Source organism: Labrus bergylta, chromosome 8 (assembly GCF_963930695.1).
Source record: "Labrus bergylta chromosome 8, fLabBer1.1, whole genome shotgun sequence".
NCBI lineage: Eukaryota > Metazoa > Chordata > Actinopteri > Labriformes > Labridae > Labrus > Labrus bergylta.
In genome coordinates, this window is record NC_089202.1 from 28,461,379 (window position 1) to 28,476,498 (window position 15,120).

The following is a 15,120-nucleotide window of genomic DNA, read 5'->3' on the forward strand; positions in this document are numbered from 1 at the left end:
GGTCCATGCATCAACAAAAGGGGAAAACCACAACTGTGTTCAAAGTTTCTGGAGTTAAACTGATGCAGATGGAAGACCTTCTTCAGTGTTTTACTGACTAAGTTGATTACTCCATTTATCAAACATATGTGGACAAATAGCTACATTTGTTTTCCATTGGTGGAGTTCTGATGTATGACTGAAGTAGAAGCTACAGGTTATACTTCATCCTCAAAGTTAGCAGAGACACGCTGGCATGACCTGACGTCACTATATGTCCTGTGTAACGGTTCATTTGTCTCATATAACTTCATTTACAGATTATGGAGACACTGGATCATATTTTATAACATGTTTCCTGCTTTTCCTTCTGGTGCCCCACAACTGCTCTAACTTAACTTTTCTTGACTTACTGAGTTTTCTGACCTACAAAGTGTTTGCTTGTGTTAGCTTCTACGACTAGAAGCTCTAAGTACTGAGAAGGCAGAAGTACACATTTAGCAGCCTCCTATTGAACACAATCACAACAAGACAGAGGCTATGTCGGTAAGAAAACATTACTGAGGTTACAGAGGTTCTAACAAGCACACAGGGACATTCAACCCTTAGGGAAAACTGTAAAGAAAAAAACGTCAAAAACTGAAGAGACGCGAGCAAATCCCCACAACTGATGAAATCGACAGTGCTGCTGATTTTACAAAAAAAAATGGTCGAGTAAGCAAACCAAGTGTTTAAGTCCTTTTGTGTAAAACTGAAAGTTTGAAACTCCTGGGCCACAAATGCATCAACAGTGTAGAAAATATTCTAGAGTCTGTCCTATGGATAAAATGTAGAATGTGCATGAGTGCAACAAACAATCTGTATTTATCAAATATGCATGTGCCACTAATACAAACATCAGTATGTAATCAGTGCAAATAAATCATGTTCTCAACCAACATGCATGAGCACATCTAGGGCCATTCAGAATCCCCTCCAATTGATGTTATAGTAAAACGGATATCTTTATGGGGCGGCAGTAGCTCAGTCTGTTGAGAGGGTTGATTGTGTAGACCAAGTCGGGAATTTGGTCTGCTGGCTGGAGAGGTGCCAGTTCACTTCCTGAACACTGTTGAGGTGCCCTTGAGCGAGGTATTGAACCCCCACCAGCTCAGGAGCGCTCCCTGTTTGCAGCCCCCTCACTCTGACATCTCTCCATTAATGCATGGCCATAGGATCCTGTTTGTGCATGTGTGTGTATTTCAGCATATCTGTGTGTAACATGTCTCAACAACAAAGTGTGAAATTGAATTTCCCCTAAAGCACGTGAAAAATGGCAAAGATTCAAGTGCAGGAAGAACACATGCTGAGTGGGAGACGGCGATACAAGCTGTAAATTTGGTTGGATTAGAGGAGAGAACACTTGTGGTTTGATATTAAGCTCAGTGCAAAAAAAAAAAAATGTCATGGTGTATGCACAGGAAATATCTGCAACTGGAGGAGGACAGAGTACCTCACAACTTTCACCTTTGGACACCCCTCTCTCTCTAACCGAGGAGATAGTGACACTCTCCCAGCAGAGCAAGCTAGGCCAACAGATCAGCACGCTCTTTGAAAATGGGATCCTTGTAGAACGAATGGTTTTACTAAATTGTCCAATAAGGCAAGATGAGCCGTGGCTCTACATTTCAAACGCCTGACACAGCTGTCTTTTAAAGGTTTTGACAACAATATGCCAAGCAATCTGTCTGTTCCAAACCAGACAGAATTACTGAGTGGTTTTCACTTGTTTGATAGGAAATCAAGTACATGTGGATGATGAGATGCTTGTTGCGTGCTGTGAAAGTATAAGCACTTTGCGTGGGTCTGTTCTTTAGACTCAGTACACACACATCTCTGTGTGCGCTCTGGTGATGAATGAGGGCCCTGGACCTCGTACTTACACATGTTGTGCATGTGCAAAAGGCTTAAGATGTTATTTACAAAGACGAGCATATAGCCGTGCAGTTCCCCAAAACATGCTTATCTTGCCAAAGCCCAACATATTTGCAGAAGAGAAGCTTCAAGACGATAATAGATGACTCATGCTCTCTTAAAATACAGTACAGGCATAAAGCTTTAACTTTTACATCTCCGCCTCGATACTCTTCCCTCCCTGTCTTGATAAACGCTCTTTCTTCTTTGGGTTTCATCCTCAGCGAGGAGAAACAAACAGCCTGTGGAGGGTTGAATCTGCAGCTCTGATACACGCGATCACAGCAGTGTGTGAGCTTCAGGGAGCTGAGATCAGTCAGTCAGAGGTTTTAAAAGCAGACAGACAGGTACGTCTCATACCCAGACAGCTGAGCAGTGTCATCCTGAAGGAGAGCCGAGCGCACACACTATGCTGACACCGTCTGCTGACAGCTTAATCTTTTCTTTTTATTCAAAAGGCACGAGCATCCTTTTTAGGCCTGCGGGACGCTGGGATCTCTGTGCGGAGGTTATAAACTCTGAGCCTCGATTATGCATCAAAAATTGGACGAAAAGGATAAATCAACGATCACAAAAAAATATCAGATGCTTTTTTTAAATATTCCGACAAGAGACCAATCTCAGGCAGTTCTTTGTTAATGTATTAATCCTGACTCATATTAATATTTAGAGATTTAAATGTTGGTATTAATATACGTCAAAGGTTTTAACTACTTCTGCATACTCAGAGTGTATCAATGGTTTTATTAGTTCCTGGTTTAGGGTGTCAAATTTTTTCAGTATAACTAAAATAAATTCACACACTGATGGTAGAGGCTGCTGTGTAAAGAGACCATCAGAAGTAACTAATCCCATTCATACACATTCATACACTGCCGACAAAGCAGCGGGAGTAACTTGGGGTTAAATGTCTTGCCTAAGGACACCTTGGATATGTGGCTGCAGGAGTTGGGGATCAAACCCCCGACCTTCTGGTTGAGAAACGACCGACTCTACCAACTGAGTCGCAGCCGCCCGTCATACATTCATGACTCCAAGCTGCCTTGATTTGTTTGGTCTTTCTGTGTGTTTTCACTCCTGCACTTTAACATATGTATCACTGATTGCACAGCTCCCTATGTCAATACTGTCCATTTCCAACTCTGTTTTTGCACATTTACATCTACCTCCTGCAAAGTATGTTGTATTTAATCTTTCATATTTAAGACTAGAAGTAATGCTAGGTTAGATCCTGGATGTAGATATTCTCATTCTTAGTTTTTTATATTTCTAGTGGTTATTTACTTTCTATTTAATATTATATTGTGTTGAAGGGATCAATAAAGTAATTCCATTCTATTCTATTCTATTGTTGTTTTTATTTGTTTTTTATGGGTACATTTGCAGCTAACAGTACAATTGTGTAAAATATATAACAACGGACTCATCAACTCATGCCTGCAAGAGCTGGGACTCGAACCCAAATCTTCTGGTTGAGAGACGACTGTCTATACCACTGAGCAGAGCCACCCTCAGCTGCTCACTCTACTGAATTTTACAACGCTTCTCTGGCAAAGTGGAGATTTACTGCGACATCACTTCAATCAGCAGAGACGCCTTGCTCACATGCGCCATATACTGAATCCACCTACACACCGGTGAAGGGCAGCCATTTTTTTATCTTTACTCCTCTGTTGGTGCCAGATGGAAATCTTAATTATTGATGGTATTAATTATTAGGTATTTAAGTTGTTGCTAGTTCTGCTTTATGTCCTTGTTAATTGTTTCAGCACCAATACACCAAGTCAAATTCCTTGTATGTGTGAATGTACTTGGCGATAAAACAACGATTCTGATGAAAAAATACCAAAGAGACAAAATTATTAGAATTATTTGTTTACATTATTGTTTATTTGGGCTGATTTTGGTTTTAGCTTTTGTAAATTGATTTGGGGTATTCGTGCCTCCCTCTTTGGAGCAGGGCCGCTTCGTATCGGCTGGATTATTTAAGGAGATTAAGGACACCCGGGGGAGAGTGGTGAGAGTGTGGAGCGGGACAGTTTTTTGACTGCAAACGGCAGCTAAAATGATATGACAGCGAACCTGATTTGTTATCTTCATTTTGTCAAGTTGAATTTTTTATTAAAGTTGTTTATTAATGAATTCCTGAGTTAACTTTAGATCCGCGGCTGCTTTCTGTTTTTTTTGATAGCGTGTGTTAAATCCGCTCAGCAGTGGCTTACCTGGAAGTTATAAACAAACATTAGAAGTCACACCCATTACCTACTGGCCTGGCATGTATACTACACTTCTGATGTACCAGAGACGTTGAATTTCTTAAAGTTTTAAAGTTTTGTGTATCTGTAGGATGCTGAAGTAGTCTCTCAAAGACCTGCACGTAGCCTGCACACAAACACAACCTGCACGCACTCAGACATATGCTATTCCAAAGATAGAGTCAGGTATAAGGAGCACATTCACAGGGCAGTCTCATCACGAGCTGTGATATCAAACACTTTGGCTTCATTACTGGGTCTGACGCTTGCTGCAGATTTAATGGGAGACCATTTTGTGGGGGGAAAACAGAGTAAATGGAGAGTGTGCCGGGGTAATTTCAGGAGTGGCTCCGGGAGCGGGCTGACATTGCAGTAAAGGGGATGAGGTATAGAGCGAGCCCCGGGGTGCCTGGCAGCTCCTCAATAGAAGTGTCAGACTGACTTACAGGAGAGGCTTTACTGCCAGTCTGACTGAGACGACGTCGACGCTCCATCGAGGAAGCACAAGAAGCACAGATGTACTTCACGTCTGCCAAGTGTGACAATGACAGCCACCACACTCTGTGGCTCTCTCGTGCGCGCACACACACACACACACACACACACACACACACCAGGAAAAGACTGCCCTTGTGAGAGCTTTTTATTTGCTACATTTTTCACAAGGAGGAGCCCTAAACTTAAAACCATGAAAGAAAGGACAAAGTCATGGATTGTAAAGCTCTATCTCTGCATGTTTATCATGAATGTATGTCCTCTAATCAGCATGCTTTCCAGGGCTCTTTATATGTTGTTAGACGACTCTCTTTAACACAATAACCACGCTCAATACAAACACAAACACCATAACGTCAAAAAGATAAATACTTAAGCCTGAACTGCTGCACATGCACAAGAAACACAGAGGTCACCTTCGTCTGGTGACATGTGGAACGAGACTGCAGCAGCGTCAGTATTCACATGAAACGACACGAGCTGCTGTCTGACTGAAGGTGCAGTGCAGATATGCATGTATGTGACGGTATGTGAAAGATGCTCTGTCATGCCTTATTGTTTAACAATGTTACAATTCACTAAGCAGATGTTGCTGTTCTTATCATGTTTTAATGTCACTTACTATTAGACGTTAGAAAATGAAGATGTAATCGACTTCAGGGGAAACACGTGGAGGTGACACGACAAATACATTGGGAACAAAGGATGAGAAAGCAAAAAGTGCAGAGGAAAAGGTTAGAGGAAAAAGATCTTATTTGTGCTGCACGAAATGATTCAGGATCCCACACAGATTATTCTAAAACATTTTTACTTATATGTGATGATGTACCATAATAAAAAAACCTGCTGCAGGTGGCTGGACTCAGTTTGTTACATGAGGTCTTCATGTTTTCCTTAAAGTTAGTAATACAGTGCAGGCTGTGTCTCTGCAGACACTTAAATGACTCAGTCAGCTGCTTCAGTCATGTCTGTCCTGAGAGGTGTTGAGACGTCAACACACTTCACCTAGTTCATGACCAAATCCGCATCTGCTGTAACTGAACGCACCTGGGGAAACTGGCACTGATTTTTGTAAGGGTTGACTCTGCATACAAATGATCTGGATTTGGAAATCCACGTTTTTGCTATCCAGGATCAGACGATCAAGTTTACTTTTGATTTGTTTTGTTCTCTCCAAAAAAAACTAGATTGTATCACCCTGATTCAAATACAGACGCTTAAGGATGACCTCATCATCAGCTCTACTCAGACTGCTGTTTCAAGGTGTGATATTTCAACCCTGTGACCTGTTGACTTCAATCTGAATGTCGCTGTGGTGTAATGGCGGACCAAGTGACCCCTCCCCTTTCTGTACTGTCTTCAGAGACGTATATACAAAGACGTAATCATGGCTGAGCTTAGTTACAGCACTTTTGTGGAAACACAGTCGAAAAGGGTCTATCATTATCAGTGACCTAAACAGGACTACATTGTAAATACTTTGCCCACAGGGGGCGCCAAAATCCAATCAGAAAAGATCCTAATTTGCTTTAAAGTAAATTTATAGCCTAATGTTTGACCTTCATTACATTTTGTGAAATATTTTATCTGGGCCAAATCCTTAATTTCTACAACCCTAATTAAATTATACTTTCACTTGAACATAAAACAAAAATATGAAGTATCAACTACCTTTAAAAAATGTTTTGTTGTATGACCAGTTTAAAAGTTTTAATTCCATTTAGTTCCTGTCATCCAGTCTGAATCCAGCACTCAGCTGGAATCAGGACAATGATGACTTTTTCTATTTAAAGTTTCCTCAAACCTCAAAAGTTTTGAACAACATGAAATAAAGATTTACATTTAAAAATGTAATGTTCATGTAGATGAAAATTGAAGGTCAGTAACAGGATTTAGCTCAAGTGAAGGCCGTTTGTCAGTCAAATCAAACAGGGTCATTATTATTATACCTAATTACACAAAATCTTTAAATTAAATTAAAACATACTCTGGCTGTCTCTGTGGGCGTGGTGTTCCAGTTACACTCTGTGGCTCCCTCCTGATTGAGCTTCATTCCATTCACCTGCTCAAACCTGCACACCAGCTCTCCATCTCCTCATCAACTCAGCAGTATATACACCCCGGCTCTCCATCTCCTCATCAACTCAGCAGTATATACACCCCGGCTCTCCATCTCCTCATCAACTCAGCAGTATATACACCCCGGCTCTCCATCTCCTCATCAACTCAGCAGTATATATACCCCGGCTCTCCATCCACCCGTCGCCAGATCGTTGTGTCAACTACTGCGGTAGACGGCGGCTCAGGCTAATTAAGATTTTGAAAGATTTTTTAAAAATAATTTCTTGTGCTAGTTTTGTTTATGAGTCTCATCCTGTTTTTTTCCCTTTGCTTGAGGCTTACCATTCACTCACCTGCCTTCCTGCTCAGCCATCTGCCTCAACCGGCTCTCTGGACTCAAAACCACTCAGCCATCCTCACACCCCTACTCTGCTGTGGTCGGCCATCATCCCCTTCACTCTGCCAACCTGCAACCCATCTTCATCTCCATTTGCTACAATAAACCTCATTACCAATCAACCCCTCTGTTTATGTGTTCTGCATCTGGGTCCTAAATTCACTGGTCGTAACATATAGAGACAAAACTGTTTCTTAAACCAGGCTGTAAACATGTTTTATTTATGATGTTAAAAAATAGGGATATCATTGGATGTAATGGGGATTCCTTTGCTTTTGCAGAAGCCTCAAGTGGACACTTGAGTTGTCACATGGTTTTTGTGTATACACTATTTTTGTTCTGTTTGTATTATGTGTTTTTTCCTACCTTATACCTGCTTGAATAACAGAATAAACTGTTTTAGCTGTGAGCAAAGTTGAACCTTTACGCTCATGCTTTCCCAGAAGAATGCTTTTAGAGAACAGCACAATATAATTTAGCCGTTTACGTATTATTTTTTTTTACCCTTGGTTGGTTTTAAATCAAACTGTTCTGATTGTTTTTTTTTTTTTTTTTTTACAAAATGTAAATGATCCTTCTTGTTCATATCACAAGATTGTTATTCCCCTCATTCTCCCCACAGTCCAGGTGCCACTTTCACTTTCCTGTATCAGACCCTAACACAGCGCTGTGATTAATAAACAGCCGAGCCGCGGAGGGGAAAGTCCAGGAAATGGTGCAGGTTCGGACTATAAGCCTTTGTTCCCCTGAAGGCCGAAACATCATAGTTATTGTCTTTTAATGGAGTTAACCAAACTCTGCCTGACTTTAGCCATTTGACAAACACACTAAAAGCACAAATCCCCTGAAGATATGTTGAGGGAAAAGAAAAAAACGTACGATAGTTTTAGTAAAAGCATGAAAAGTTAACTGATCAATGTCTCAGTATAGAAAATAGATGAAATTATTACACTTAGGAACCCTGCTTGTGGTTCTACTGAGCTTCTTTCAGCTCACTTGCGTGGTTTTACAGCCCACATCTTAACAGTTCAAAGTCACCTTTTGTTTTCTAGCAGCAACACAAAGCTGTATGCTGTCTGCTTAGCGCCAAACAACACACAGGCAAAGTTAGAGAAGGACTGGTGAACAGAGACATTTTGCATTTTCCGTCCATCCATTTTCTTCTGCTTATCTGAGGTCGGGTCGCGGTGATGTCAGGTATAGTAAGTCAACCCAGATAGGCTTGAAATGAGCCAACCACTGCCAGTGTTTCAAAGGACACACGTGAAAAAAAACCTTTAATTGAAGTGAATGTTCATTAATTATTTGGGACGATCACATTTCAACTTGTGATATTAAAATTAAAATGTTTCCCAAATGTTTACATGTATACATCAGGAGTAACAGTTTGTTGGAAACACTGCTGATAAATGACCAGTCTCATCATCCATTGTGGCTATTTGTGTTCATATTGTGGCTTTTGCTTTGCTGTTGTTGTGGTCTGTGATTGTCTTTTCCATTAATGCAGGTGTTGTTTTTCCTCTGAGCAAAGCATGCTGGATTTACAATTTATTGGACACCTCCAAGCCACCAGACCTTAGAGCCAGCTAAAGCAATCTACCAGGGAAAGTCTGAAACTAAAATGTCTCCTTTAGTCATCAAAATGTTCAAAATTAAAAAAAACAACAACAACAACATAAAGTACCCTTAAGCAGGGACTTACGTAGGCGGAGTTAGGAAGGTGCCATTGTTCACACACAGGTAGGTGGAAGGACGAGAAACAAAAGCTTCAATTGATCATCTGTTCTAATGTCACTCAGTTTATCAGTGAAGTGTGTGAACAACACGGCAGACTGAAATCTCAAACAGCTCTAAAGTGCGTGGAGTGTGTGTGTATATATATATATATATATATATATATATATATATATATATATATCTCTCTCTGTATCAGCCGCTGCCTGCACCAGCACGGCTCTGTTTATTAAAAACTATAAATGATACACAGGCCATAGGCCACGTGTGAACTCTCAGTGTAAAGTTTGTAGTCTGTTGAAGTGTAAAATGTAAAAAATAATGAACTTTCAAACTAATTAAGAAAATGTGAATTTTTCAGAGTGGAGAGTATGATGTCATCATATAGCGTGACTTCTCTCTGCACACCGAACTCACTCTTAAATCCTTAACTACTCAGAACTGTACAAAACCAGTACTGTTTCTGCTGTCATGTCATTACTGAGCTCATCTGCTGTCTTTATCTGACAGCAGATGTGGGTTTTTTTACGAGTCACAGAGGAAGCAGAAGTGTGAATTTGAGCTATTCTTCCTCCTGACCACAACGTCCTGTGAGCTTCTGTCTTAACTCTCCGACTCACCTGTGAAGACTGTTTCACAGCTAGAGTCAACATGCATGATTTAACTGAACATGTCACAGACTTTTCTACCACTGCATGACAAACAGCCTGCAGTTTAACTGAGGCTTAACTTGTATACATTTAACCAAACATTTTTGTGATTTTTTTTTTATGCTTTTATTGGAGAGACAGGACAGTGAGTCATACATCAGGGGGAGGGAGAGCAGGGACAGGAGCCACAGGTCGGATTTGAACCTGGGCCGCCCGCTTTCAAGGACTTCAGCCTCTGTACTGTACATGGGGCGCATTCACTAAAACCAATAGGCTGCAGACGCCCCTTAACTCAACTTCCTGCAGACCCCAGCTGTGCAGCATCAAGAGCACTTCCTCTTTCATGATAAACAGAGAGAGAAGAAAGTGTAATCTTGGATCAAAAATAACAAGTGTTGCTGCTTTCGTCCTACACACACACACACACACACACACACACACACACACACACACACACACACACACACACACACACACACACACACACAGAAATAGAAATCAAGCACACAGGGCTCATTGGCTTTGTCATTCGCAGCAGGAGGTGCAGACTCACGCTGCAGTTGAAAGAACCTTTTGTGTCAGAAATATTTACTTCTTGTATTTCCAACAAAGAGGTAAGCTGCGCTACATTTACATTGTAACATATTTAGTGGTATGTCAATTAGTCCTTTTTTTTAAATGGATTTTCTCGCCATGGCAACAGGCTAAAAGGATGAAGTTTCCGTTCCATGGCTCGTTGGTGTTGGCGTTGATCCTGACTGCAGCTCTAAAGACGCTCGATTCAGACCAGGATCTGCAGGATAGCGGGTTCGGTCAGCCGCCGCCTCGCCACGGCCTCAAGCTGCTGGTGTGGTACGTCCAAGACTGCCTGGACAACAACATGGTGGCCTTGTGCGATCCCCTCAAAGGAGAGTACGGCTTTCACAAGTTTTTTAATAAAGGGCGCCTGCTTCCACAGATTCGGGACAAAAGGCAGTACACGTACTACACCATCGGAAACCTTAACGCTCCTCATGCCAAGGATCTGCCGTATGATGTCAGGAGGTACTACGACCGAAAGGACCCTGAAAGCAACATGGACAGAGTCTTGGTGAGATACAACAACAACAACAGACGCATTGAGGAGATCTACGCATCTGCACATTACGACCCCGCAGAGACGTACAAAATTGGCCCCAATCTTCTCGCCGCTCTCCGGAGGCAGACAGACCTCATTAGCATAGAAATGTGATGTTCTCCCGATGCAGAATCTCTCTCTGTGACATCTTTAATAGCTCTTTTATTCTTACAGAAGAATCCTGATGGAGTCTCCGACATTTCCTTAAACAATCTTGATTGACATTTTTCATTGCCGTGTGTCTTTGTAAAAGGAATGTGGGGTGGGGGGGAGAGTGCCGTACTACTTAGCTTTTTCAAAGACTTGAGTGAGGAAAGTTTGAGTAAGAGGGTTTGCATTAGTCTGCGAACTTTTCACTCTCCGTGCACCTTGGGTAGTTGGTGAAGTATCTTTTTTCAGATGTGCTGCTTCAGAATTGTTTTTCCTTAACAAATGATGTTTGTGTTGTGTGCATGTGTTTGTGTTTGGTGCGGTGTGTGGAGGAATTACTATTTCCGTATTTCACTTTAAAGACTGATTTGCAAAAAAAGTTTCAGAACCAAAGCCTCAAAGTAAAGAAACGATCACATTTTGACCACATACGGAATCGTCATACTACCATACCAAAATATTTAAAAACTGGAAATATTATACATCAATATTGAAAACCACCATGTAGGTATGTTACAACCTATCCTAAAAAGATTTGATGTGATGCAAAATGTCAATAATGGCTGAAACTGAGGAAAGTCTGTGAGCATCGACTGTTTCCTCTTTTAACCCAAATTTGACTCTGAAGTTTTTTTGAATTGAGTTTATAATGTCTGTTTGTATAGCATCACTATTTCTGTATTTCTTTAAGTCTAATGCTTCTGTTTTAATCCTTAAAGCCGGGGTTGCAAATTCAATACTGTATACTTTGTATTTTACATATGAAGCAAAGCTCATTGAATGTGTCCCTGTTAAATAAAGTCAATAAAAACAGTGACATTGAGACGCCATGTTTCATTGAAAAATAAGTTGTTGATATGACAGCATATTTTGCTTCAAAACCTGTGCAGGTTACCATGATGTACCCCCACATCATCACGGATGCTGGCTTTTGCACTGTTTGCTAATAACAAGCCAGACGGTCCTTCTCCTCTTCAGCCCAAAGAATAGGCTGTCCAGGATTTCAAAAAGAAAGTTACATTTTGACATGTCAGACCTGAGGACAGTTTTCCACTTTGCCTCGGCCCGTTTTAAATGACCCCAGATCCAGTAACGGCGTTTCTGTATATAGTTTATATACAGTTTCCTCTTTGCATGGTTGAGTTTCAGCTTTAGTTTTGTGAATGCAGTGATGACGTGTCCACAGACAATGTCATTTTGGAAGTATTCCTGAGCCTGCACTGATGTCCTCTACAGACCCCTGTCTGTTTTTAATGAACATCAAAGCCATCCAATAATGATTTTTTTGCCTTGACCTCTGCATTCTTCTTCAGATTTTCTGAATCTTTTAATAATAGTATCTACTGTAGATGTAGATGACAATGTCCACAGATTATTTGCAGTTTCGTGTTAAATAACACGATTTAATATGTTGCACTATTTGCTAGATCAGTCTTTCAAAGAGTGGTTACATGAGTTTGGCCATGTTTTCTTTTTGCTATTTTCAATCAACTGGGGTTTCAGTGCAAAGCACATTTATGTGATCCATTGCCCCATAGCACCATAGGGCCATTTTTGACCCTGGAGGACAATATATCAATTTTTATTAAGCACTTATACTTCAATGTAAGTATTGATCATGAAGGTTATAAGTAGTGTGCGTAGTATCCATGCACGTTATAGGAAATTGTAGGAAATTACATGATAGAAACCTAAGGACAACATAAAGGTTAATGTAAGGAGCATAAATAGACACTCTACCACACAAATTGTGAGTATATGCAGTCACTTAAAGGGATACTTCACCCGTTGAAACATGAATCTCTATTGACATTGGGTCATATACAGTATGTAGTAGAAATGTGAACTCAATCTTGAAGTTGGTGCCTTCTTGACCGAGAAAAGGCAGAAAGTGTATTTTTTGGCTCATGTGGATGAAAGACAACAACTCCCAGAATGCACAGCACCGCAGGCCACTCTCACTAAGGTCCTCTATTTACAGACATATTTACTACAACACATACGGCCATTTCCTCAACTGATTCCGAGATTTCTTCCAGAAGGAATTGGTATCTTGGAAATTCCTGTCAGAAAACAGACTCTATGTCTGAGTCCAATAAGCAAACAGTGAGAGCACCGACACTACCAGTCCGCCCCAGCTCGAGCCGGCCCGGGCTCCTCGTCCTCACCACCGCCAACAGGCAGGCCTTATGTCTCGGCTGCAGCAGCAGCAACAGTCGATGCACAAGACCGGCCTGTTGGCAGCAGCCGCCTCACCGCTATATTGCGGCTCGTAGAGAGCACAAGACCTTCAAAATCCCCTTCATCCCTTCACTACTTTTAGCATAGCTTCCAAGCAATATGGCGGACATTAAGTTTAGATTCTGGGAGTGAGGTCCCACCCACTGATCTGTGATAGGTCTGTAGCTTAAGTGGTCGAAAATATGATGAACGAGCGTTGAAGTTTCACCCCCTCTAGCCACAGCAGCCGCTGATGACGCAAAATTGCGATTTTTGCGTCATCGGAGGCTCCTTTTCAAACTTTTCAAACTTAAAATTTTCACAGATATCCTGTGTCAGGGGAAAATGAGGGCGGGATGCAGGACCATTCAAAAATACTACCAGGTTTCTAATGATACAAAGTTTAATGCAAATGTGTGAAGTGTAAAATGTTAAGTTGGCATTGAAATAACTATCTGCAGATAATACAACTGTACTATGCACTATGAATGTTTGCAAAGGTTTTTCTGCGGTCTGCTATTTACGAGCAAAAGCAGAAGCCAAAGTGTGAAATTCAACCGTTCCTCCTCCCGGGCCAAAAAGCCTCGACCTAACTCTCACAGCCTCCTGTCACAGTTGAAATACTGCAGGTGTCCATAATAAGTCGGTCTTTATGCACACAAGAGTTTTTATACCCCCACTTCACTACTGCCAACATCACATTCATGGTCATTTCAAGCTGAGGCTTAACTTGTCTAAATTAAAACCGAGCTCTCTGCTGACTCCAGCTTTACCACATCATGAGCACTTCCTCTTCCATCGTAAACAGTGTGAAAAAAAAAGGAGCTTTGTGTCAGTTAAAAAAAAAAAAACAAGTGTGATGCTTTCATCCTACACACACATGACACAGAACGACATCGAGCACAGCACTCATCAGGTCTCCTCTCCAGCAGGAAGTACTGACTGAAGCTTTGGTTGCAGGAATATTTTTTGATTCAACTGTCACAGAAATATATTTGCTCCTCAGAGGTAAGTTTGGCGAGGATTAAGTTATTCACTGTAATGTGTGTTTCAGACTGGCTGTGTGACGGCTCGGGCGTGTGCCGTCATGGTATTCACACAGGCTGCATGTAGGATGGTTTCCTTGCTGTCAGCACTCTTTTCTTTATAGAGTTTACCTCAATAAAGACCAAACACATTTACATATATTTTGTTTAATTCCTTGGTTTTATAAATGTCAAAGTTTCTGTACAGGGAAGGGCAAAGAAAGGTTTGTTATAGGGCTTTCACACTTGCAGAAAACTCCTGAAAAACTCCGGGAGGGGCCGCATATGTGAACACAAACAGCCGATTGATTCGCTCGGACTTCACCCAGAGTATTTTTAGTATACTGCTATTTTTCCGCAGCAAGTTCGAGTGAGCTGATGTGAGAACACAGCAGAATATTCTGCAGAGAATTCACCTTGAGCCAATAGGAGAAGGAGTGACGTTTATCTCCTGTGACTGCTGCACGCTGATCTCCGTTAATTAAACAACTGAATTAAGTTTTCTGTTTGTCGGTATGTTGTTCTCCGCTCTTTTGTTGTCGACGTCATTCTGTTGAACTATATGCAGCATTGATATAAAGACAAATATTCTCATTATAGGGTCGTATAGCAGACTCTGTTGCTTTGCCCGCTACTTCCGCGTTGTTTTTTTTACATTGCGTTTTAACTTAGGAGCAGTGTGCTGTTTTTATAGGTGGTTTTAAATGTCTCTGTGGGGGCTGGGCCAATCAGAAAAACACCTTGTTAACATAAAAAAAGGGTTCTTACTTTACATAAACAGCACAAACAACTGTAGAGACACAGACAGAGGGAGGAGGACAAAAAGAGGAAGATGGAGGGAGATAAAGAGATATAAATAGATATAATCTGTTACCCAATTTTCTTACTAACAAAAATCTACATAATGGATTTATTTGGGTTTTGGGTATCTTTTAGTTTTTGGGGATATTTAAATGGTTACTTGTGAATAGATTATCTTCTGAATGTTTGCAGACAGAGAAACACCCAAGTGACACATTTTGCTCAAGATATTGTGGTTGGTGTTTTTCTAAACAGGATTTCGAAGTAATGAAGACCTTGTTCC

At 41.1% G+C, this 15,120-nt stretch overlaps 1 protein-coding gene across 1 annotated transcript; it reads left to right on the forward strand.

The window, feature by feature from the left end:
- The first annotated feature begins 10,015 nt into the window (after positions 1-10,015).
- si:ch211-198c19.1 (uncharacterized protein LOC100151013 homolog) lies at positions 10,016-11,608 on the forward strand. The gene is made up of 2 exons (XM_020637004.3): positions 10,016-10,138; positions 10,228-11,608. The coding sequence occupies exon 2, from the start codon at positions 10,237-10,239 to the stop codon at positions 10,753-10,755; it is 519 nt and encodes a 172-aa protein (XP_020492660.3). The 5' UTR covers positions 10,016-10,138; positions 10,228-10,236; the 3' UTR covers positions 10,756-11,608.
- The last annotated feature ends 3,512 nt before the right edge of the window (positions 11,609-15,120 follow it).

Coding starts and splice junctions, on each gene's coding strand:
- si:ch211-198c19.1 (XM_020637004.3), top strand. CDS start 10,237: ATGAAGTTTCCGTTCCATGGCTCGTTGGTGTTGGCGTTGATCCTGACT.